The sequence below is a fragment of the Agelaius phoeniceus genome, chromosome 6 (genome assembly GCF_051311805.1).
Source record: "Agelaius phoeniceus isolate bAgePho1 chromosome 6, bAgePho1.hap1, whole genome shotgun sequence".
Classification (NCBI taxonomy): Eukaryota; Metazoa; Chordata; class Aves; order Passeriformes; family Icteridae; genus Agelaius; species Agelaius phoeniceus.
This window is the reverse complement of record NC_135270.1, coordinates 58,986,767-59,012,910: the sequence shown is the minus strand read 5'-3', so window position 1 is coordinate 59,012,910 and position 26,144 is coordinate 58,986,767. Positions and strand designations below refer to the sequence as shown.

The 26,144-nt window shown below is 44.3% G+C and overlaps 1 protein-coding gene across 1 annotated transcript in view; it reads right to left on the bottom strand.

Moving 5' to 3' along the window:
- The window catches only part of RTN1 (reticulon 1), a 125,828-nt gene extending 118,741 nt beyond the window's left edge, over positions 1-7,087 (bottom strand). The window contains exon 1 of the mRNA XM_054635268.2: positions 6,556-7,087. Coding sequence (XP_054491243.2) covers positions 6,556-6,745 — 190 coding nt within the window. The 5' untranslated portion in view covers positions 6,746-7,087. The remainder of the gene's footprint in view (positions 1-6,555) is intronic.
- Between the last annotated feature and the right edge of the window lie 19,057 nt (positions 7,088-26,144).

Below are 26,144 nucleotides of genomic sequence, written 5' to 3'. Positions count from 1 at the left end.
ACTTATGACCATCTTAATTTTAATAACAGTTAAGAATGCACTCATGTTCCATAAAATTAAAATCTTAAATACTTCACTGAAACAAGGAGGGCTGAAATAGGTGATTAAGGTCCTCTCTATTTCAAGTCTTGCCTTGCAGGTGAGTGCCAAGAATTTATTCTCACTGTTGAAGGTAGGAGGTTTCTTGGAGGAATACACTGACCATAAATCAGAAATGTCTTAAAAAAACTAGAGTACTAAATGTGAGATGTGCTCCTGAGTGCTGAATCATGCCAACTCTACAGCTTGTCCTAAATTAGAAAACTAATTACAAATAATGCTTCATTATTTGAAACATGGTTTGCTATGTGGAGGCCACCTTCTCTTTTGAAAAAATAAACAAACAACAAACAACCTAAGAAAAACAAAAACCCCCAGAATTTTGTAAGCAGCCCTGATTTAGAAGTAAGAGAATAGCACATGAAGGACAGACATAAATGCTACATTAAAAATGAAAAATCTCAGTGTGTACTTGGCCCATTTTACAGGTACCAACTACTAAGGAGGGAGAGTGAGGGAAATTCCTAAGAAATCACCCATTTAAAAAACTCCATTCCCTGCTGATGATGTGGACCTGCAGCACAACTCCTTGGCTGTTTCAGGAACCTGGAGCTAAAACTTTTGTGCACGAAATAACTGGGTCTTGGGGTGAACTCGGGCCTCAGGACTGAAAGCAGATCCTAACTCTAGTCCTGAGCATCCTGGGCCAATCCAGGCCATGCAGCTGGGCCAGGATCCCTCGTGGGAAGGTGTGTGAGTGATGAACAGACCTGTGGGACCTGCCCAGACTTCTCTGGGAGGATTGAAACAGAGACAACATGCAGGCATTTTCTGGGGTTGCCTTATTTTATGGTAAAAATAAGACATGAGACATGTCATTGAGTGGCATTTCCAGAGCTGAAGGAAAAAAGGAGACAGATGTGCCTCCTGGGACCCTGGTAGCAGTGAGAGATAATGAACCACCCAGCCCAGGGGAGATTCACAGCCCAGAAAATACTGCAACCCACAAAACCCAACACCTGCAGTAACTGGGACATCCAGAGCCTCTCCCCTCCACACCATTCCCCTCCTCCCCAAACTCTCCCCCTCAGTTCCTCATCTATAAATAAAACGTTTCATTACTGAGTGATGAAGGTTAAAATAAGGCAGGTGAGTCACCCTCCCTGGTACTACTTTACTCTTTCATCTGCCTCATCCTCTTCCTCAACCCAGTTGCAGCCCTGAAGGCTGAAGGAAATTCATCAGCGTGGCAGGAAAAGCAGGCAGAACTCTCTGCATCCCTGTGAGGAACAAGGGAAAACCAGCTGCATTTTGATCTGCCGGAGCTGGGAACTACACTGCTGCACAGATTTTATGCCAGGTATTTTAGGCACCTCTGAGAGCACCCCAAATGCAGAGCATTTCTGGAAAAGCCCAACAGGAGCCATTGCTCCAACTTTACCCAAGTGAGAATGAAGGATGGTAATTCAACAGGACTTTTTTTCTTTTTTTTTTTTTTTGATGGCTAACTGTGGGCTTAGGCTACTTTTTCAGGCTTCATGAGGATTACAAGAACAGAAAGATCCGAGAAGAAATCCACTTTGTTTCTGTCCCTCTGCAAAATCTGCTTGCACTAACAAAACACCAGGGAATGGGGAGAACCTCCACCAAAATATCTCTGTCCCCTTCACTCACAGCAGTAGATCAGAAGTTGTGAGTGGCTAATCCAGACAGCAGAGGAAAAACTAAATTCAGTTCTCTAAATCAGAAAGGACTAAAATGTTGATAGTAGAATTGGCATGAATATATACTCTTCCAAAGTCTCATATTTCTGACTAAATCTGGCCTCAGGTGGTTCAATCTGAGCAGGATTGCCTGGCAGTTCAGGATTATTTCCAAACACCCACAGAGGCTCCCCTGTGTCATGCTTAGGTCACTGAATCCATCATACCAAGACTTTTCTACAGCAACTTGTAAAATTAGGGTTTGGGTCTTGGCCTTTCCAGTGTGGTGGCTTTGAGCAGCACATTGCTATGGATGTTTGGGGAGATCTTCCTAGGGCAACACCTGGGAAGGGGTGGGAAGGCCACAAAGAGCCATTTGTCTTGGGGAATCTGCTGCATTTGTCCATGATCTGACATCCCAAAAAGTGTCAGTGCCAAACCCAAGCAGTGCAGACATTCGTGTCCATGCCTACTCCTCTCCAACCATGGGGCTCTCAACCTGCCTGAAAACCATCAAAAATCTCTTTCATGCCGAGGTGCAAAGCTGCCAGTAACTGGAGAGAAACCATAAACTGAGAGTCACTGGTGCAGCATTGTCCATGCAAGCTGAGGCTTATGGCAGGAGCACCTCACCGCAGTCCCTTGCAGGCTGAGGGTTGGGTTGGTGGGTACCTCATGGTGAGAACATTTGGGTACACAGCAGATACCTTCAAACCCAGCCTCTACAAATCATAAGAATTAGAAAGGGTTTTTTAAATGGTCTTTACTTAAAGCACTGACATTAGGGATTGTCCTCATCATGGAGGAACGGGACCCAACACCCCCATGGTCTTCTGTGTTATATCTGCCCCTATCACAGCATGAAACACTCCTGGGATTTGGTCTCCCACTGCTCCTCAGCAGGCAGAGGCTGTTCCTCAACTTGTCTGCCTCACCCAAGCAGCTCTGAGTCCCTCACTGGCACACACCAAAAGGCTGCTGTTATTCCCATGAGCACAGGAATTCCACAACACTGGGGCACCCCAGGGGATCCCAGCCAACCCCTGGATGCTGTTCCAGAAGGGCTCCCACAGGCCATATCCACCATCCCATCGTGTCCCTGTGGACCTGTCCCAGTTGTTCATGCCATCCCCTGTGGCACTGGCCTCCTCTCCTTTGGGCAGCTGGTCCCCATGTGTGACCTGGCTTTGGAGGCAGATGGAAATGGGCCAGGATTGCCAGGATGTCCCGACTGCTGTGGCTGTCTGAAGGCCTGGAGGGAGCAGGAGCTGGCAGCTCTCTGATCTCAGCTGTATGGACATTGGGGCATGAGACCACTGATCTATCACCCATGCACCAGGCTGCAGGAAATTTCCCAGATCCTTACAGAAAAATCACCATTTGTATGAGTTCCTGCCCTTTCCCCACTATTTTTCCCTGAAGAACACATCCAGCATGGAGGTACAGTCCATTCTACCATTTTTGCCATTTCTCTGGAGGAAACCATATGTATTTATACTGGGGAATGCCTGTTAGCCTGTATAATATTTTTGGAAAATAATTCCTCTCCGGGGTTTTTAATCACTGTTGGCGCATAAAAATAAAATAGCAGAATCTGTGACCAGATGGTGTGTTGGGTGACATGGGGCTCTCTTCACCAACATATAATTCCTCACCAGCCCTTCAGGACTGCTTCCCTCACCAGTCCTTGCAAGAGCTGCCTGCAAGGTCCTCTCACCCTGAACCAAATTCATTTTTGGGAAGGAAGAAAACTTTGAGGCATTTGAGGAAGAGAGACGTTTTCAGCAAAAGTCAGGGAGGAAAAAAAGCAAGAGAAACAGCCTTATCTCTGATCAGAAGCTGCTGGAGTTTATCTTCACTGGAGCCCTGCAAGAGGAGAGGCTGATGAGGGATCTGCAGCTCCCTGTTGCCCTGACTTTGCTTGAGAAACCTCTGAGCTTTCCACTCCTTGTAGGAATTTTTTTCTGCAGTCTCAATCACTGCTGACTTTGGTTGATCCAAAGAATGGGGAGTGGAATCCATTGCTTTTCATCATTCAGAAACCACTCACCAGGTTCTGACACAAAGCCAGCTTGGCTCAAAGCCGGGCCCACGGCCAGCTTGAAAATATTCCTCAACCTTTCAACAATCCCTGGCTGGTTTTCAAACTTAAAACAAAAGCCAAGATCAGGGAAAGTTTGCAAATTTTTAGGTTGTATAAAAAAATATCTGCACGACCTGCGATAAATTCCTCCCATTTGTTTTCAGTTATTTTCATGCTGAGAGAATCTCCCAGACCCCAGACCCTGCTCTTGCCTCAGAAAGCATAACCATGGCTTTCACAAAAAAAAAAGAAAAAGCAAAAAAAAAAAAAAAGACCGGTCTGACAGGTGTGGAGGAAGATACAGGATGTGCTGGGAAGCTACCTGAAATTATTCTGTCCAGTTCACTCTTGTTTGATGGATTGCTCCTTGTCTAAAGTGTCCCTAGATAGCCCATTGTGTCAGGAGTGTTTGAGTTTATGGCAGATTATGGCAGTGTTATAAAAAAGCTGGAGCTGTGTGTCTCCTGCTGGGTCCATTCCTATGGCTTAGGAACAGGCAGGAATCTCTCTCTGAGCAGGAGAAATAAAGAGTTTTCAGAAAAGCTTGACAGTTTCAGATATTCAACAATATGACAGTCTTCTTATTCAGAAACTTATGAATACTTAGTCACACGGAGAGAACAAGGAAATTATTTACTTCCCCCGGTGAAGGGGGCGGGAGTCGTGGCTCTCTAGGTAGTGTGGAGCAGAAATACAGCTGCTGCAGCCACAAACAGAGGCAGACTGCAGGGCTGCACTGCCTGGGATGCTGCTCTGTCTGCCATGGTTGGCCAGACACGCTCACAGCCACACAACAGCTCTTTATTGAACAGGGAAAACAAAATGGGAAATGTCTAAAGCACGTTGCTACTCTTACAGTACTGCTGATTTGACAGCCTGAGAGCCCACAGCCAGCAAACACCAAAAAAAGATCTGTATCACTCACTTTGCCTCCACCTTGCCACAGTTTGAGACAAGCAAACAAACATGTCTAAAACCACTTAGCAGAGGATTACAAAAGCTGAATAATTTCTTTGCATCTCTTTTTCTTTCTTCTTTCTTTTTTTCTCCTTTCTTCTTTTTCTTTTATTTCTGTCTGTCTATTCTGCATTCTCTAAGTGTAAATCTACAGCCATGTCAAGCCTGAAGAAGCCTTCATTAATTGTAAGCAGTTCCACAGTGATTCCATTTAATGGTGATTTACACAGTTTAAGAGACCACCCCTCTTTGTTCTGAATGCTAAGATTCAGCATGGCCATATTTTTATCCATCAGTGAACAAAAAATTGCTCACAAGATTCTTTTTCCCCCCTCTTTGTGTCACTATATGGTTAAGGCATCCCCACCTGGAGACCCCAGTCCTGCCCCTCTTCACACACTCACACATCCTGACATTCCCAGCCCTCTGCCTCTGCCTCCAGTAGAAAGTCACGTTCCACAACCCAACACTCGGCTCAGCGAATGAGCAGCACATCAGCAGATGAGCTGCCTGCCCAGAGCTACAACACAGCAAAACAGTTCCCACATCAGCAGAGGGGTGTTGGATCCTGTTTTCCCCCTGAGCTCAGTCACATCAAGCAGACAGACAGGCAGCAGGGACACAGGGGCACTGACACACACTGAGACCCTGTGGAGCCACTGGTGTGGGTATGAGCAGGGCAGCACCACAGCCACACAGACTGTGCTGCTCCTGGCCAGCTACTCTCTGTGCTGATTGACTGGAGGGGATTAGAAGGGACTCAGCCCAAAAACGCAGTTCCTAATGCTCCTGCAGCTATTGCATAACAGAGATCGATTCCTGTCCCGAGCCCTGACCCTCAACTTACTCAAGACAAGTTTAATGCTTCAGGCTCTGTAATGGAAACATCTACTTCCCAGTGAGATGGGATGCATCAGCTCCCCCAGGGCTGGGGTTTCTGGCTGTTTGGGTTCTCTGACAGACAGCAGTGGGAAAGAAAGTAGGGAATTGTCACCAAAAATGAAAGAGAGTAATTTTTCCCCAAACATTTCTACCAGAAGCTATGGGGAGCTGAAGCCTCCTGGGGTCCATTAACAGTTACACACCTGCTGTTAATACACCTACTAAAGAAAGCAGCCCTAAATCAAGGGAAATTGAACACATCCCAAAAATAAACAGAAAATCGATAAACCTGCAGACCCTAAACTGAACGCACCAGAAGTCAAGCACACCTCGGTGTTCAAAAGGTGGAAAACACAGCAAGCAAGAAGTCCACAAATAAATGAACAAGTCCCAAAAGCATGCACAAAATGTACAAACACTTCAGAATAGGCACTCTATTAAAAGCTGCATGTTGAAATAATACAAGTGGCCATGCAGGAATTCCAGGTGCACGGGGAATAGCTGAAGTAAGTCCATTAAGATCTGTCACTCCAGATGTGAACAGGTGTACAACAAATGAGGACAGATCCACATCAAGTCAGGTGAAATCAAATGCCTTTCAGCATTTGCCTGAAATCTGGTTGTCTTGTGCCTAACAAACTGCAAAGAGCTTTAGGGAACTTGGCTGTCTCCTGCGTGCCCCCTCCCCCACATCAGCAAAAAATAACTATTTGCAAAGGCCGCATTTCCTCGTTATTTTCTGTTTCTCACTAACTCGTTAGCAATGTTTCCAAGCAGCCAGGCTGGGAGGAAAACAGAGGAAGCGTCAGCAACGAGACAACCGGGAGACGCTGCTGCTGCTGCTGCCAGGGCCCCTTTGTTGAGCATCCCTGGGTACCCCTCGCCTTTTACCTGGGGATGCAGTCGCCATGGTAACGGGCGGGTGTTCCCTGGCGGAGCCGAATCCCAGCTGTTCCCGCTGCTCAGCCCCATCTCCATCCCGCAGCGGAGCCCCAGCCGCGTACTGGTCCGCCCCGTCCGCAGCCCAGTGCAGCCCAGTGCCCGCCAGCAGCAGGTCCTGGGGGTCCGGCGGGGCTGACATGCTGCCTGCGAGGCGCCCGCTGCTCTCCGGCTCTGGGGGTGCCGCGGAAGGGCTGCGGTGGCCGCCGCGCTGGGGCTGGGGCTGCGGCCGCGCTGGGGTCTGGCCGGCTGCGGGCACCGGGAGCCGCCGCCGCCGCTTCTGCTGGATCTCCACTAGCGCTTATTACGCAGGTGAAAATGGCTTGTTAGTTGGAGCCTTCCAGCCCTTGCGTCACCCTGTGGCTGGCATATCACAGGGCAGGAATCTGCCAGCCGGGCTGCCGCTCTCTCCCCTGTTTAACTGCTTCGGCAGGGTAGGCATCGGTTTGTGCGGGTGAGCGAAGAAAAGCCCCCTGGCAGGCGGGCACACGCCTCCCTGTCCCCTCCCGCAGCCCTCCTCCTCCTCCTCCTCCTCCTCCTCCTCCTCCTCCGCATCCCTGCGCTCCGGAGCATCCCGCAGGCGCCGCAGCCGGGCACGGAGCGCCGCCGGCTCCTCCCGCACCGCCGGGGCACGGAGCTCTCCGCAAGCCCAGCCTAAAACCGGCCCGGTTCTCCTCTCTCTGCCAGCCCCTAACCCGGCGAGGGCAGCCGCGCTCTGTCCCTGGGTTTGTTCACTCGGTTGGCTCCTCTGTTTGCAGCCGTGCAGGAGACACGATCGCAGCTTATTGGCACTTGTCAAATATAAACTCACAGCAGGTGTCTGTGGGCCCCTTTCCTTTCCTTTCCTTTCCTTTCCTTTCCTTTCCTTTCCTTTCCTTTCCTTTCCTTTCCTTTCCTTTCCTTTCCTTTCCTTTCCTTTCCTTTCCTTTCCTTTCCTTTCCTTTCCCCTTTCCCCTTTCCCCTTTCCCCTTTCCCCTTTCCCCTTTCCCCTTTCCCCTTTCCCCTTTCCCCTTTCCCCTTTCCCCTTTCCCCTTTCCCCTTTCCCCTTTCCCCTTTCCCCTTTCCCCTTTCCCCTTTCCCCTTTCCCCTTTCCCCTTTCTCTCCTTTCCCCTTTCCCCTTTCCCCTTTCTCTCCTTTCTCTCCTTTCTCTCCTTTCTCTCCTTTCTCTCCTTTCTCTCCTTTCTCTCCTTTCTCTCCTTTCCCCTTTCCCCTTTCTCCTTTCCTTCTCACAGGATTCATGTGTGTGTAATGGGGCGATGAGAAATGTCAGAGATTTTTGCTGTCAGTGAGAGCAGCAGGGTGAGATACAGCAAAGGTGAAAGCACAGGGCAGGGTCTATGCATTCACAGAATCTGTGCCACTTCTGAAGTGAACTAGGAGCGAGTTTCCTTGCTGCCCTTTTACAGGTGAGGAGATGGACTCAGGTAAAGGATATGGGATCATTCCTGCATTGCACAGAGTTCTGGCACTAACAGGTCAAGGAAATCAATTCCCTGCCTTGCAGAAGGGCCTCTTTCTTGTAATGCAACAGGTCAAGCTACAAAGTGGGGTGTAATTGCCCCAGCCAGAAGATTCCATTCCCACCTGGCTCTCTGCCTGTTGCAGCAGTGGATCTCCAGCTGTGATCTGTGTGTCAGCATCCCTAGGCAAGCTTCAGACCCTCTCCAGCTACAGCAAACTTATGCTTGGGCTTGAAAACTGAACATTTCCAGTTCTTCCGTGCAAAGGGGGAGGAAATCCAGGGTGAGACCACAATACAAGATGAGAAGCCTCAAAAGTAGCCTTGGGGATTTCATTTCCATTTGTGTTATCTTCGCAGGGAATTGTCGCCCTTATCCTCACTCCATCCTGCGAATCCTAGAATGGTTTGGGGTGAAAGGAACCTAAGAGACCAAAGACCATCCAGTTCCACCCCCTGCCATGGGCAGGGACACCTTCCACTAGGCCAGGTTGCTCCAAACCCACCATGGCCTGGAACACAGCCAGGGATGGGGCAGTCACAGCTCCTGTGGGCAGCGTGGGCCAGGGTCCCAGCAGCCTCACAGCCAAGAACATGCCCAGGCTAATTAGATTTTCTTTATTTCTGTATTTCAAGATAGGACATGTTTGCTGCAGATCAGCAGCAGTGATTTTAGTCATCATGGTTGTAATTCCAAAACCCATCCCATACCATCAGGGTTTACCTCATGAGCAAAGGAGAATAATTTTCCAAATTCATGGCTCCTCCTTTTACATATAAAATGTCTGATCATGAGTTCAGCAAGATTCTGATGATGTCAACACTGATATAAATGAAATTAATAATATAAATATGTTTTGGTTTTAAAAATATGTTTTCCACTGGTTCTTAAAGCACATCCTTATTTGGATTTCCCAGTTTTCTTTTGCATTCACCACTCTCTGAGATGCTCCACAAGTCTCTATGTGAGGGTACAATGGACTGAAGCTCTCAGGAGAAGGGCACTGAGCCCCTGGCAGCTCTGCTGTGTGAGCAATGGGCCATCACAAAGACCTTGTGATGAGGCAGCATCATCAGAATGTGTGCACATGGCCACCAGGAATGATTCATTTCCACAGACCAAAGGGTTATCGTGGGCCAGGGCTGCTCCATGAGCACAGGCAGTGCTACTACAGTAAAAGACTGAGTAGAAAGAGTGTGGAGTGTGTGTTCTGCTTACTGAACAGAAATGGGGACAAGCAGGAGTCAGCAGAGTGCCCAGGTGGTCAAGAAGGACAATGGCATCCTGGCCTGTATCAAAAAAAATGTGGCAGCAGGACCAGGGAAGTGATTGGGCACTGAGGAGGCTGCATCTCAAATCCTGTGATGAGTTTTGAGCTCCTCCTGACAAGAAAGACCTTCAGGGGCTGGAGTGTGTGCAGAGAAAGGAAGGGAGCTGGGGAAGAGCCTGGAGATCAGGTCTGATGAGGAGGAGCTGAGGGAGCTGGAGGGGCTCAGCCTGGAGAAAAGGAGGCTCAGGGGGAAATTCTGGCTCTGCAAAACTCCCTGACAGGAGGGTGGAGCAGCCAGGTGGGGGCCAGGCTCTGCTCCCAGGGAACAAGGGACAGGACAAGGGGAAATGGACACAGGTTGTACCAGGAGAGGTTCAGGTTGGACATCAGGAACAACTTCTTCAAGGAAAGGGTTGTCAAGCATTGGAAGGGGCTGCCCAGGGAGGTGGTGGAGATGTTCAAGAAATGTCTGCAGGTGGCACTCCATGGTTTGGTTGACAGGGCATTGATTGGTCAAAGGTTGGACTTGAAGGTCTTGGAGATCTTTTCTAACTGTAATGAGTCTACAATTGTATGTAAATAAAGAAAAAAAAAGTTTGTTGTTTTTTTTGGTTTGGTTTGGTTTGGTTTGGTTTGGTTTGGTTTTTTGTTTTGTTTTTGTTTATTTTTCCCTTTGGGAATCCCAGTTGTAGTGCAACCCAGGACTTTATTTCACCATTTCCTGTACAGTCCTCAGGTGCCCTGGAACAGCCTCATGCAATACAGTCAGCTCTGCTCATCACCATGTAATGTTGCAAGGGAAAACCAGAGGTCTGATTTCAAACCTTGGACACAAACACAAATCCTGAGCTCCTACTGACCATCAGAGATGTGGTACATACATTCCTGATAGCAAAGCTTTGATTTGCCAGGATGAGTGGAAAAAGATCAACAGGAGCAACAAGACAATACTCAAAAATCTTGATAAGTCCATTTTTCATGCTGTAGAGAAAACTTTGAACTTGGCACAACCTGGGCTGTCTGCATGAATTTAATTTACAGGGGTTATTTAAGTTCCCCACAGGAAAATCAGGCTGGATGAAGATTTAATCTAATACCTGTTTAAGAGAGGTGTGAGTTTAAGTGGCACAAGGAACAAAAATTAATTCTTTTTATTTTCAATGTGTTTACAAAAGCTCCTGGTAGTTTGTATTGTATTGTGCAGCAAACTGGCCTGCATGGGGCTCATTTATCTCTGCTTATTGGTATTTAATTATCTTGATCTACCCTTTGGACATTATAAACCTCTGAATGTATGAAGTCTGAGAACACAGACACACAAATTGCTTCTCTTTCCATTATAGCCCTTTGTGTTCTGGGGATGCTGCATGATGCTGGGACAAAGTGACTTTGAACCTCGAGGGGATTTGTGGTCTCAGATGTAACATTACCAGCAAAGAGCACAGGACCTGGCAGGGTATATCAAGGGGTTCAGCAATGGAAAAAAATCCTCTCCTCTTCCTTGAGGATTTATTCTCAAGGTTTTAGAATAAATGAATTGCAACAGGAAAAAGGAAAGGGGAAAAAAAAAAGAGGGCTTTTGACATAAATAGGAAAGTGAACATAAGTAAAACAACCTCCCCTATCCCACAGAAAATATTTCAACACTGAAGGAACTACAGTCTCTTTTTCAGTTCACCACATCTGCACTGCAGGTCTCACACAGGGAAACACATCCTCACATAAGAAGCATTAGAATTTGTCCTGTAGGGATTCCCAGCTCTGTGGAACAGGACTCCCTTCCCTGAGTCCTGGCAGAGCAGTTTCAGAGGCAAATCATCACTGAGGAAAGTGTTCAGACTGACACCACTGGGTCTGGTGCTATTTAATTGCACTGTTAATGATCCAGCTGAAAGGAAAATGTGAGACAAGACACACCAGGTGAGCCCTGAGAAGACCATCCCAGAAGTTTATATGGGCAGTGGTTTGATACTGGTTAAACAGTGAAAGCAAACAAAAAGATAATTACAATTAAAATATCCACAAATTTGCTTAGGGAGAAGCTGAAAAAAGGGAGGCAAAGGTCTGGCCAGAATTGTGTCAATCACAGGACAGTTAGGCTGGTACTTGAAAGGTACAGCCAGAGAGGCAGAAACAGATTTTTTAATGAATTCTCATTCCCTTGCATTACATCAGAAGATATTTGTGCATCCCAGAAGTTTATATGGGCAATGGTTTGATACTGGTTAAAGGGTGAAAGCAAACAAAAAGATAATTACAATAAAAATATCCACATCCTCACCCTCACACAGGCAAAGCTCTGGCAGTGTGTGACAGTATGGGCTGGCCAGCAGGCAGGAATTCCCTTCCAGAGCCTGCAGTCAGATCCCATTTGGACACAGACAGGTAGGAAGCTCAGGAGCCCCAGTGCTGTGGGGTTAATCTGGAACACACCCACCTTACAAAGCACAGAGAGGTACTGGAACACCCAAAGAGAGTCTGGAAACCTGGTGAGAATAACAACTCCTCCTGGGCAAGCCAAACCACTCAAAACTGTCACTGCAGAGAGGCAAAAGGCCTGAGAGAAGAGGTGACCTGTGGGTGCTCCCCACAGCAAAGGCCATTCTTCACCTTTCAGCCCACAGAGATCCTTCCCAGGGAGCCCTTTGGGCCTTTGGCCTTCCACATTCTCCCTCTCCATCCCCACAAGCTCTGGCAATGAAGCAGGGCCAGGCAGCTTCTCCAAGGTCCTTTTCATCTTTTCCTCCCTCTGCCACAAGTGTGGCAATGTTTCAGAGCTTTCTGGAAATAGGAACCCCAAACTCCTGAGCTTCAAGGCATCATGCACTGCCCACAGCCCTCCTGGGACCCACCACAGGCTCCTGCTCCAGCCTGATTTGGAGTTTGGAGTGCCTGCACCAGCCAGGGGTCTTAGACCCAGCTTTGCTCTGAAGGCACAAACATCTCAGTGCAGGAAAATGGGCCAAGCCCAGGAAAGGCAGAAGGGGCAGGTGTGATGAGGCCTTTGCAGCTTTCCCAGACAAAGAGCTGTGCAGGGAGTGCTTCCCTTTGTGATGAACAACTTCAGAGATGAGACAGTTACTGAGTCCACAACTGCAGCTCTCTGAAATGATCTCCTGGACAGTCCCACTCTTACCACATGCTGTAAAATGAGGAGACTGGTTCACCTTGGATCTTTAGTAAGTATTCAAAAATACCAGAGTCTAAATAACAGCATTTTTCCTGCATGCTGTGTAATTGAACCTCCCTCCACTGTCACTGCTCTGAGGTTTGCTGGGCTATCACAGCAGTGCACAGAGACCCTGCCTGGCCCTTTAATTCCCACATCATGCAAGAGCTCTCAGCTCCTCCAGCCCTGCAGCTGTAATGCAATGTGATTAAAGGTGGTGCTTTCCCTGGGTAAGCCTGACTGACTGCCCCATCCTCCATCCCTGCACATCAACAGCTGCTCTGGGAGCACTGGGGATTACCTCTGTTTCACTGGAAAGAGGGTTCTGCAAGGAAATCCAGTGACAGGAGCTCAAACAGCAAAACCATCAGACCTGTGAGCTGGCACAGCCGTGGGGTGGGCGCTGGTCAGAGAGGGGAAAACCCAACATGGGCAGTTCTCCCTTCTTCCAGCTTCACCCTCTTTGCAGAGACAGAGAGCTGAGCAGTGTGGACAGGTGAGTAGGTGGGATATACAAGATACATGCAGCACTGGCCTAGTTTCAGCAGGATTGGCAGCTGGATTTCCCACCCAAGTGTCTGAAAAGCTCTGCACTCCCCTCCAGAACACACATCCACTGAAATAGCTCCTTGTCCTGGAGGGGGCTGGCCCAGGAGTCTGAATCTGAACCCATGGTCTTATCTGAAGATATTCTTTGCAAGTGCAAAGTGCATCCTCCATGAGGATATTCATGCAGGTGCTGCTGCTCTTATCTTCAAAATAAGAATCATTTTCTCCTTTTACAGTGCTCATCCTGGGAGCCCAGCCCAGGGATACTGAAAGGAGCAGCCATTAGAATTTGTCCTGTAGGGTTTCCCAGCTCTGTGTGGAACAGGACTTCCTTCCCTGAGTCCTGGCAGAGCAGTTTCAGAGGCAAATCATCACTGAGGAAAATGTTCAGACTGACACCACTGGGTCTGGTGCTATTTAATTGCACTGTTAATGATCCAGCTGAAAATATGAGACAAGACACACCAGGTGAGCCCTGAGCAGACCATCCCAGAAGTTTATATGGGCAGTGGTTTGATTCTGGTTAAACAGTGAAAGCAAACAAAAAGATAATTACAATTAAAATATCCACAAATTTGCTTAGGGAGAAGCTGAAAAAAGGGAGGCAAAGGTCTGGCCAGAATTGTGTCAATCACAGGACAGTTAGGCTGGTACTTGAAAGGTACAGCCAGAGATGCAGAAACAGATTTTTAATGAATTCTCATTCCCTTGCATTACATCAGAAGGTATTTGTGCACAGAGTGCTCTGTACATTGCACAGCTCCTCAGCAAGTCCATTAGGGGTTGGCTTCTGAGTCCTGATTTATGCTGATCCATGCCTTTATCAGGCTCTGAGCGTTGATTATGCACCATTTGCACATCTCTGGAAACCCATGGATACTAAAGATTACAGCTTGTGAGCTGGAGGAGACTCAAATGGTTTTCATTTACAATTTGTCATGGCACAGAAGGTACAAGAGACTTGGCCAATGGAGATAAAACCTACAATCCCCTCCAAAACCCACAAGAGATTGCTCCTTTCAGTGTAACTGAGGCACAACCTCCATTCCTGGGATCCAGAACTGCTGCAATATGAAAATATTGACAAAGCTGCTGTGAAAGGGAACACATGCTTGGTAAAATCAATGTTTTGTGCCCAGAGATACCTCTAAGCAATTGTCACCTGAGGGTGATCAGCAGTGCTTCCAAGAGCTGGGATGAGGATACTGATGTGCAGGACATTGGTTCATCTAAAGATATGATGCTATTGGTAACCTGAGAGACCAAATGTAATTTAAATGGTCTGAGGAGAGAGAAAACTGAACATTGCAATTGCTGCCTCAGTGTAACCTTGATAGCCAGGAATCACATTCCCCCAATGAGCTACATATTTGTCTTTTCTCCCATTTCTATAGCACAGGCCTAATTTTCTTGCTTTGTATACCAAAGAGAAGCAAGAACAGCTTTACAGCATCCATCAGGGCTAAGCCATAAATGAAAATCCAGCCCAGAACTCCCCACCTCTCACTTTTAATTTAAATTTTAATTTAACTCAAGGGAAGGAGTTATCTGAGGAAGAGGCTGATGCCTGCCACCCAGCCAAGCCTGAGCACAGCTACTCTGTCCCAAAACAGGAAATTCTGGATGTGTCCAGCTGCCCTTTGGAGCTGAAGGTTGGGTGTGATTCCAGAGGGTTTGGGAACACTGAACACACCCCTTTGCCAGGCAGTGCCTGCACACTCCATCTCTGAGATGGGAACTGTGGAGCTCTGCAGTGCAGTGTCAGACCCTGTCCTGCAGGATTTGGATACCAGAGACCCACAGATGGCTGAGCCAGGCAGGAATTGCACTTTGTGAGTGTGAAGCCAAGCTGGAGTTGTTCTGAGATCTATTTTTTATTAAATTAATGGAATTACACTCCAGTTGACTGAAGTGCTGTACAACCAGACTTTATTTTACACTTGTAATTAGTCCCATTGACTTCAAAGAAGCTGGTTTTGTACAATATTTACAGGGTTGGGATTTGTTTTCCATTTAATTGATATATCATTTGGCACTTGATATCAGCCCTTCAAAGGGAACATTAATGTTTTACATTTCAAAATCACTTTGTAGTGCATTCTGTACATCACATTATTCAAACTGGGGAGAACAACCTGCAGATTCTCACCAGCTCTACTCATCTGTGGCTTTATTTTGTGAATTAAATGCTTGCAATGAACACGAGCCTACATTCCCCAGATTCTAGCTGATGTCAGTGCTGAAAAAGCAAAACCAGGCGGGATTAATGCCTGATATAAATAACCTCTAAAATAATCTTTTTTTTTTCATTCTCTGTGTTTTGCAGTGGATTTGGTAGTTAAGTAAATAAGTCTGATTACTTGTTTTTATAACCTGCACCATGTTCTTTTCCTAATGTAACTTAACTTTTACTAAAAAAATCAAAACCTGAACTGAATGCAAGGCTCAGCTGGTTTCCTGTGAACAGCTCCATTGTATAAGTAAAATCATTTTCTGCCAAAAAAAAGAAAAGTGAAATCAGATCCAGGGCCCTCTGCTGGATTGTGAGGAAATCTTTATCCTTTATCTTCCTCAAAATGCTGAAATTATTTGCTGGCCTGGTAAGCTCAGAGTTTGCATCAACATAAAACCTTTGGCCTTTAACATTATGAAAACAGAGCTGCAGATTACAGCTCATCTCTGTGACAGCTCACAAGAAACACTGCAGGGAAGGTTTCCCAGAGTAAGGCATACAGAATCTGTCCTTTTTGTGTCCAAGAAGAAAAAATAACAACACCCCATTCACTGTAATTTCCTTATCTGAATTCTCATCAACTCATTACAGCTGAACATGGTAGAGAAATAGATAAGAAATCAGAGACAGATCAGAGCCAGTGAAGATGCTCTAAGAGGAAATGAGCTCTTGACCTTCACACAGCTTGGGGAATTGTTGAGAAAAATACAAGCAAGTGGAAGGAGTTGAATATTTTCTGCACTTTATATTGGAAGTCCCATCAACCCTCCCCCAAGATTTCCCCTGCTTTCAAGGGATGGAAAGGCCACATGTCCTCATAATCCTGTCACCTACCCCAGGCAGCAGGAGCTTTGTGAGGTCCAGGACCTGAGTCAACACTGACAAATGGAGATGGGCTCTGGGGGGAAAAACAGTGAGATAAATAAACTTGCAGACAGAAAGGCTAAATCCAGATGGAAGGAGGGCTGTGATGCTAAAAGGAAACATTTCAGGTCAGCAGTGTCTCTGTTCAGCTGCTGGTAGAACAGGTTTCACAAGCTCTTTCTGGACAAAATTAGCCTGGATGCCACAACTGAGTCCTTCCTCCATGTCACATCACAGAATTCCTGTGACATTCCCAAAAAGGCTTCTGAGGAAAGGCAGAATCTTGGCAAGTCTGACTCTCCAGCTAGGGATGATGAATCCAAGTGAGATGAACACATAATAAGTGACTACATGACTCAATATAGAGTTGAAAACTTAAAAGCTGCATGATGCTGCTTGACTTGTGAAAACAGGGAGGAATTATTTGCCATTCCATTTTTTATCTGATTTTTTCAGAGCTTTCTTAGCATTCCCTACTTGCAGCTGTATCAAACTATCAGATTGGTTACCTTTGTGCTCATTAATGGGGGGCTTTTCCTGCACTTTTAAATGTTCACTGTTTTATATACAATAAGTTTGGAAATAATATTGGTTAATATGATCACTTCTGTGGAAGCTGTGGAATGACACTATCTCAAAGCAGTGGCTTGGATTCTGGATTTGCATTTTCATCTCCCAGCTGAAGCGGTTTAGCAGAATCAGTAGGAAATAATTAATGATTCTGAACCTATATTTTTTAGTGGTGAAAGTATTGCTGTCAGAGTTTTCTCCAGCTCTGGTATTCTCAGTATTGAAAGTTACATCAAGTGAGATCATGAAAAAGAAATGTGAGAACTTGAAGTCTTTTTTAACTTTAATTATTCATCTCTCAGTGTTGGAAAGAGCCCAGAATTTCAATGCTTTTATCAATTTGATTGTATATTAAGAAAAAGGGGTAACTGCCTGGCATCTGATGTGTGAGTGGGCATGGTCAGATAATAAATGCTCCCAGAGCATATTTATTTAATCAAGGAATGCAAGTCTCAAGGGGGTAGATTAAAAGATATCCCTGAGAACAATGAAATGACCTTGTACTGATCTGCATGGGAATGATTCTTACAATGCAAAGAATCAAAACTGCAGTTTTAATTAAAATCAGAAAACTCATTGGGAGAGCCTAATTTCCCAAGCATGACTACTTTAACTTTGGCTTATTTTCTATTAAAACAGCCAATCAATGAAGTTAGAATCTGTATCTTCATCTTGTTAAAGATCTGTTCTAGTTTGCTAAAAACACCTCTGTGAAGTCATTACCTTATCACTATTTACCTAAAGCATGCCTTGTCCTAGTGCCACAGTGATAAGCTGCAAAGGATCCAGGTTATCTCAAAAATGCACTAAATCTAAGCACCAGTGACTCTTCTTGTGAGAGAAAAACACTCTGACCTGCTTTTCCATCCAATTTTCCACATATTCCAGTCTCCATGCCATCATTTTCACCACTGGTCTGGAAAGCCCAGTTCCAGCAGCTCTGAACAGAAACCCTGAGCTGTAGTTGTCATTCTGATGACAGAACAGCCTCCTGTGTGCCTGAGAAAGAGGAGAGGGGATCACAAACAGTTTTTAGAACATTTCCAACATCTTATTGTCCCAAAGTGAAACACAAAGTTAAATGGCAGCTTAATTAAAAAAAAAAAATCAAAAAAACCCAAAACAAACAAGCAAAAAAAAAAAACAAACCAAAAGAACCAAAACAAAAACAACAACAAAAAAAAACCAAAACACAAGCAATCCCCAGAGAGTAGTAAGATGTTCAAATATAAAACTAAAAATAGTTTTAAAACTCAAAATTAGTAAAACTAAAATTTGTAGCTAATTTTGCAGTCTATACTGGCCAATCCTTATACTTGAGGTCTGATCTTTTAGATACAGACTTTCATGGCTATTATTGCCTCAGTTTTGTGAAGTTTTCAGGAGCCGTGTGGCCTCTGAATCTGAGGTTCTCCTATGACATTTTGAGCTATGTAGCTGGAATTGGTGGTCCTGAACCTCCTTTTGAAATCATAGAATCAGAGAATAGTTGGGACTAGAAAGGACCTTGCAGATCATCCAGTTCCAATCCTCTCCTGCCATGGGCAGTGACACCTTCCTCTAGCCCAGCTTGCTCAGAGCATCCTCCACATTAAACGTTTCCTCCTGCACCATCCTCTATGGGAAGCAAATCTTGTTCATGCCAACAAAAATGAAACCTAACTCCACTTGGGGTGAGCAATTAAGATTCCCCAGCCCAGCATTCATAACTTTTGGCCACCACCTCCTCCTTTTCAGCAGCTTTTAGAGAATCCACCTCCCCGTGTTTTGTACTTTTGCCATTGAGCTCCAGGGTTTGAATCACCAAGGCCCCATGACATGACTCCTGATGAAGAGTGACAATTAAGACTGACTTGTTCATCATCCTGGCACATCTTGAAATTACCTGGATTGCTGCTTTATTCAGCCTTATTTTAGACAACCCAAATGATGAGTCATCCATGAGTCCCTTTGAGAAAATATTGCATAACCACTCTCAGAAGTGTCTCAAGAAAGTCATTCTCTCCCTGCCCTTCAAATGTTTATGATCTCAAATCTACTTTCATCTTATAATACAGAATGACTTAAAATATAAAGATATAAGGGACTTCCTGGCTTGCCAGACACAGTCCTTTTCTATTTCAGGCAACAATATCATATAAGCTATTCACTGTCACTTGAAAATAGAGTGATCTGTCTCTCTTGTTTCTACTAAAAAGCAGTTTCAAAAACTCACTCCTCTTAGGGCTAGATAAATTCTTCTAATCTCCATCCTGAATTTATTCATGGCCAGTTTACAGCTATTTGTTCTTGTGCCAGCAGTGTACTTCAGCTTAAGGAACTTTCCCCCCTCCTCGGTGTTTTCTCTGCTGATGTATTCATGGCTTTGTTAAAGTCATTCCCTATTTTCATTTTGTTGTGGGTTTTAAACTTGGTGCAATTCGTTCTGGTTTTGTTATTAACAGTTTTGTGAATCTAGCTGCAGTGCCACAGGTGTGCTTTTACCATGGCTAAATCAAGAGGCTTCATGGCATAATGCCCCTGTATATGCAGAGCAAATCGACCACCCCCATTTCCATTTCAATATATCACTGTCATTCACTTCCCTGCTGCTCTGCTCTTAACCTCTGCTTTTCTATGCACCTACTTACAATCCTGCTTCCCCTTGAGAACAGGAATATGGGGAAGAGGAAAGGCAGAGTGATTCCCAGATGTATCCATTTACAAAAGAGGTAATTTTTTAAAATTAATTTCCAGATTCCATTTCCTAGCTGCTTAATTTTTTTGTCCCGGCTGGTGTTTGCATCCTGTTCCAGAGCTGGATTATTTACACTTTTTTTTTTTTTTAGTTGTGCTTTTAAGAGCTCTTTTAGATAATGGAAATTCATTAGATTTTTTTTTTTCAGCCCAGCTCAGCTCCCAATCATCCCCAGCAGTTATAGCTGTGCCTTCAGTCCATGGTGTGCCTCAGACATCTGCCCAATCTTGCCTAGAAGAGTCTTCAAAAACACCTCCAGAATGCATCAAGGGAAATTAATTCTATGGCTCATGCACCTAGGAGTTAATTGAAAATCCTCCCTGCTTTTTCCAGGTGCTGAGCATTAAGACAAGGCACAGCTAAAACTGTCCAACAATCCCAGAAGTCAAAAATTGTTGTGAAGTCTGGTCAGACAGCAGCTGTGCTACTGAGAGACTTCATTCATCCAATGCCTTGGTCATAAAAACTGAAGGCAGATAAAGAGAAAGGAGAAATGAAATAAAGGAAGAATTATAAAGAGTCATATTGAGTCAAGCCAAAGGATTGTTCAGGATCCTGAGACAATCCAGTTTCAGCTGTTTAGAGAAGGTGCACAGGGGAAAATCAGGAACTAAATGATCCCTTTCACAAGGACTGAAAGTCCTCTGCCCTCCTTCCTCAACACAGCCTTGCAGATTTCCTGCAATCTTCTCTGAAACATTTTCCGAGTCAGATATTGAAACCACATCCTTCTGTTTAACAGCCTTTGATGGAGGCAAATCCATAAATTTGTCTAATCTCATTTTTAATTCATTTATGCTTTCAGCTTCCATGGCATCCTGTAGCAATGAGTTCCACAATTTAATTATAGACTGCTTGCAGAAATACTTCCTTCTGTTTGTTCAGGACCTGCTGATGATTTCATGGTGTGCTTGTACAGTAAGAAATAATGGCTATAGTTCTCACTTGCATCTTCTATGCAATGTGTGGAGCATAATTTATGTATTTTATATACCTCTGTGATTTAATCCTCTGCTTTCCAAGGGGAGCACTTCTATTTAGCCTCTCCTCATGTGGAAAATATTCCATGCTGCTGATCATTTTCAGTACTCTTCCCTGAGATTTTTCTAGCTATATTAAAAAAAAAAAAAGTCAATGAGGAAGTTGGAAGAGGTCAAATTGCTTGCACAATGTAAGGTGTGGGTACACTGGGGATTTGCTGCTGCAGTGTGCTGGATTTTTCTCTCACCCTTCAGTGATTACAAATGGTAATTAAATTTTTGTCTGTTTCTTTGGTTTTTTTTTTCATTGCTCCCAAATATTTTCCTGATATTTTCATTGAATTATCGACAATGACTCAGATATTTTTTCTTGAGATGTGATAGCTAATTTGGAGCTCATTGGTGCATATCTACTCATGCCTGTTCCTCCTCCAGCTATCAATGTGGAGTTTGATATCTACAGTTTCATGATCCAGTTACTCACATTTTATGAGGTCCCTTTTGCAACTCTTTGCAGACAGCTTTAGTTCTTACCAACCTAATTCCACATAATCTGTAGTCCTTGTCACATCACTGTTTGTCAATTCTTTAACTTCTTTTCTGCCTCTGTCAAGGTCAGGATTGAAGTGCTTGAGATGGTATTTCATGTTCAGACTCAGATGTTTATCATTTCTTACCTATAACAGAGTCTTACAAGTCTGAGTTCTACAGCAAGCTACTAACAAGCTACTCAAGTCTGAGTTCTACAGCAAGCAATTCTACTAACAAGCTACAAAATGGCTAACCATCTTTCTCTACAAGGTCTTTTAAGGCTAAACTATCCAATTAAGAAATGGCACCTAAATTATTTTTACTTTTAACCCAATAACCGACCACCAATGCCCCGCAATGTGGACTTTTCTGTCCAATCACACAAAACCACCCAAATCCATGAAGAAGAAGGTAAAGAAGAAGGACCAGTCACCATCCTAAAACCTCCATCTTAGATTTATAGATATTACTATATTCTAAAACCTTAAACTCTAAGTTTTCCACCATGAGATATTACACACTTCTATTCAAATTACATGCCCACAATCCCAGTTCTATAATTCAATTTTGGAAGCCTTCTCCATGGCCTCAGGTCAAATGTAGTGTCCTCTTGAGGTCTGTGCCTTTCAGCACAGAAAGCCCAAAACTCTCAGTATCCAGAGTTCCAGTAACTGTTCTCTGTTTTCCACATCATTTATGAGTATGATGAGCAGGACAAAGCCAGCACTTCTCACCCCTTGTCCTTACTGGGAGGATCCATCCTTTGAACACTCTGCCCTCTCTGCCTCCTCTTTCCAGCCATCATTTCCCACTCTTTTGCCCTCTCTGCCTCCTCTTTCCAGCCATCATTTCCCACTCCTTTGCCCCCAGCTCACTGAGCCTCCCCCCATTTCCCTCCCTCATGCCTTCACAGATGCTGCAAAAGCAGGGGAAAAAATCAGCAAGCTGTGAGGTTAGTTTTGGCATGTTTTGGTCCTTTGCACTGCACCTCATCTAATCCTGGTCCATTATCTTGTAGTCACTAAATTTCCCAATTTTCTGGTTTTTTTTTCAATTACATTTCCTTTGCTCATATCTCCTTTCCAGAATAAGTCCTTTTCTGTTTCCAAGATTTCAATGGGGATCAATTTTGGCCAGCTTTGGTCCATGTCCCTGCACTTCCTGCAGGGCCATTTGTAATCACCAGCTTGCTGATTCTTCTCCCAGCTCTGAATCCTTGCTCCAGCTCTGCTGGGACAGAGATCCTTTCAGCCACTGTTGTGCTCTGGTTTTGGAGTCCCTGCTCTTCAGGGAGCCTGGAGATCACCTGGATTTGTTACAACTGTCTTAACAGGAGCTTCATCCATCTCCTCCAATCCTGGTGAAACACCAGACAAAAAAAAAGACAAAAGAGGAGCAATAGGATCTAATCCACGTCTTTTGAATCCAACTGCAACCCAAAACTCTAGAGATTAAAATGGTGTGTAAACTAATGCTAAAAAAAGTTGTTGCTTTCTGCCTGGCTTCTACCCAACTTGGACCTCTGGTATCTCCTGTGGTGACTGAGAGCCTACAGCCTTTAAAATCCCACAGAAAGACCAAATTGGTTTTGCAAGAGTATTGTCAATCCCAAATCTCACTGCAGTCAGTGAGAAGGGAATGTTTTGACCATTGAACCAGAATTTAGAAGCATGTTGCACAGTCTGCTCCTTCCCATCCACACATCACCAATTTCTGATTTGTCTCCCATTCCATAATCTCATAAACAGTCCTCAGGGACACATGTAGTGCAGGCAGATTAATTTGGCCATAACTTTGAGTGGAAGAGATCAGGACAGTGTGGGCTGTGTCTGATGTATCTGGGTGGGGAAATCGGTGTGGCCATTCCTTCCTCTGCAGCAGGAGCAGCTCCAGTGCCCTCTGTCACTGAATTGACGGAGGCAGCACCACACTGTGTTTGCACTAACTTCTGTAAAGACATCTGAGGTATCATTGTTTTATTGAAAGCTGGAGACTTCACCTGAACACAGCTGGTTTCATTATAGGGTCTCACACAGGTGTTACCAGACCCCCTCTAAATCCCCTTCAATTAAGTTTTGAGAAGTTTCAAATATATATTCCATCAAATGCAAGGGAAATTTTGGATTCCCTCTTTCCATTACTTTTTATAATTCTATTAAAAAAGCAATCAAATTTCCCTGGCAAGAGAGAATCAGTCTGACTTGATCCTCCTTCAATATGCAGAGTTTCATTATCATCGCCAAATTTAACATCTTTCTCATTCTTTCTCCTCTATCTTTTTTTTTTTTTTTTTCACCATGTCCCTAGAAATGTGAGCTAGATTTGGAAGGGAAAAGCAGACTCCTGAGTCTGTCTTTATTACCTCTGTGGCAGCACAGTCCTAGATCTGTCACGCTGGTAGAAGCTGCTGGGGTGTTGGGTGGCTTTTTTAAAGGATCCTTTGTGATTGACCTGTACCAACACCAAGCAGCGAATTAATTCACCTCAGTCCTCTACTTGTGTAGTCTTGAGGCTCAGAGCTTGTCTTCCAAACATGCTAAGACAGTCAAAAAGGCTTTATTCACTACTTGCCACCTCCATTGCAGTACAGTACATGCACTTCCTCTGTGGATTTATTCATGGATGTCATAAATCAGAGAATATTTTAGCATCCCATTATTTTTAAATACCTGAGTGTTTCTGAAATGAGACTTATTGCAAAATTTAGTTCAAGTTTGGCCCTGGCCTAGCATGTCAGCCTCTTTCAGGGTTTTCCTAATTGTTTTCAAACATGGATTAAAAATTGTAGCCTGGAAGTTTGGAAGAATTTACTCACCAGTAAGTCTTTGAATTTTTAAAATTAAATGTTTCATGGTAGTAAATCCAGTGAGCTGGGCTGTAAACAGCAGAATGTTATAACTCTATTTCTTCCAGCACAACTATTTATCATACTTATCTTTTTCCCCCAAACCTACAGAACTTTTGTCAGGAGATTACCTTATCCTCACAGACAATTGAACCTAAACAGCCACATTATTTATTCATACTTTTCTCTAGATTTCACATTTGCTTCTATCCTTGCTTCCATTAAATATTTTCTGGTTTCTTCCTTCAACATAGAAAGTGTAGGAGAAGCAAATAGATTTTGGGAATTGCTTTTGCCTTTTCTCCTCTTACTGTGGTTCCCCACAGATTCCCCCTGTTCAGTTCTCCCTCAGTTTGTTGTCTCACAACCACGACTGCTCTCCATCACTCTGGTAAAATGCTCTTATCCACAATTTGCAATCCTTTGTGTTCCCTCTGCCTTCTCTGTCTTGGAGGAATCTATTGTGCTGTTTAATTCCCCAGAGCTGTAATGAGAGGGTCCTCATCGTCTACTTAAGTTTATATACAATTCATAAATATATAAGTAAGGACTATACAAGTGAATATCCATCAATCCAAAGCATTTCTCTTCAAACACTGGAAAAACAAGAACATAATCCTTACACTGCAGAGACAAACTTCAGCCTAAGCCTTATCTAGAAAGCTAATTAGATTCTGAAGTAGAGAACTGGTTCATAAAAAAAGCTGCTAATTAGCATGTCTTTCCATCTTTTACTCATCTGTTGGAATTAATTTGGTCTGTGGGAAGCACAACCAAGAAAAAAGTCTCATCAGCTGAATTCATTAAGTCTGCTGTCCCCCCTAACCCCAGAAGGCAATTTCTCTGCTCACACGTGAGTGCTGCTGTTGATAGCAAACCAGCCTTTGTTACTATTGCTCCACTGGGTTTTATAAAGAGTTTAGTTTAGTGAAATAAACAATTTGAAGCACAGCTGGCCCAAGATGTGCTCAAGAATATGATGCTCTACTACAACCAACATTCTGGGGAGCCACATTTCCCTTCCTCTGCAGGAAGCCAAGCACCTGATGCTGTCAGTGTTTGTGTTTCTGCCAACAGAGAAATTCTCCTTTTTGTTGTACTGGCTGGAAATTCCCTCCTGAGACACACATCCTCAACTTCCCCCACTCTGGGAATGAACAGTGACTGCCTTTAGGCCCTGTGTGGATTTTTTCTTTTCTTCAAGCTTTTTTTTGCTTTGTTTTGATTTTTTTTGGGGGAGGTGAAGGTGATGATGTTTGGTTTCTGCTCTTCTTCCAGTTGCATCTAAAAGAGCACAAGAGATCCAGGTCCAGGTCTGATTCTTGACAGTGCAAGGGGAAATGGTCTTGAGGTGCACCAAGAGAGGTTCAGGCAGGATATTTGGAAAAATTTCTTCACTTGAAGGATGGTTAAGCATTGGAACAGGCTGTCCTGGAAATGGTGGAGCCCCCATTGTTGAAAGTGTTCCCAAAGTGAGTGTATGTGGTCATGGTATGGTTTAGTGGGAGTTGAAGCTTGATGATCTTGAAGGTCTTTTCCAATGATTTAAAAATTATTTTATTCTATATCTTTATAATATTCTATCTTTTTATTTATTTTCTTGTATCATTCTCTTCTATTTTCTTGTAATTAATGAGAGAAGTGGTAAGATGAAGGTCTGGAAAAGGTGTGTACATGAACTTTTCAACATCAGACATCACACAAACAACAGAAGCATCAGAGAAAAGCATTTTCTTCACTCCAAAAATGAAACACTGCAGTGTCCTGAGCCTTAGTATCTAGTTCCTATATTATGCCCACAAAGACTGGTGCATTATATTGTTAAAATAATTTCCCAGAAATGTGAGTGCAGCCTTTCAGCCGCACTTTTGAAATCATGATCCCTCTCCCAGAGCAACTGAAGAGAGTTGTCAGGACTCCTGGTACTCAGGGCTGCACTGGCTGACACCTCTCCTGATGGAATCATTCCACATTTCAGATGGACTCAGTCACTTGGGCTTCTCAAAATTCTCCTTTGCCTTGGAAAATCAGCACATCAAGCTGTCAGAGCAGAGCCACTTCCTAACAGAAACTCATACATAATCCTTTTGTCCTGGAACGTTTTTACCTATGGCTATACAAGAGGGATCAAAGACATGTTTTTGCTGCTCCTTTTCAAAAGAAATACATCAATTGTGGTCCTCAGAACTGGGCTGGAATTCTTCACTTTCTTTTTTTTTTTAATTTTTTGAGCCTTATTTTTTTCTTTACAAAATAGAGTTGTTTCATAGTAATACAAGCTGATCATCTCTCAGTCCTCCTTTGCCTAAAGTATAACATTGTTTAGCAGCTTT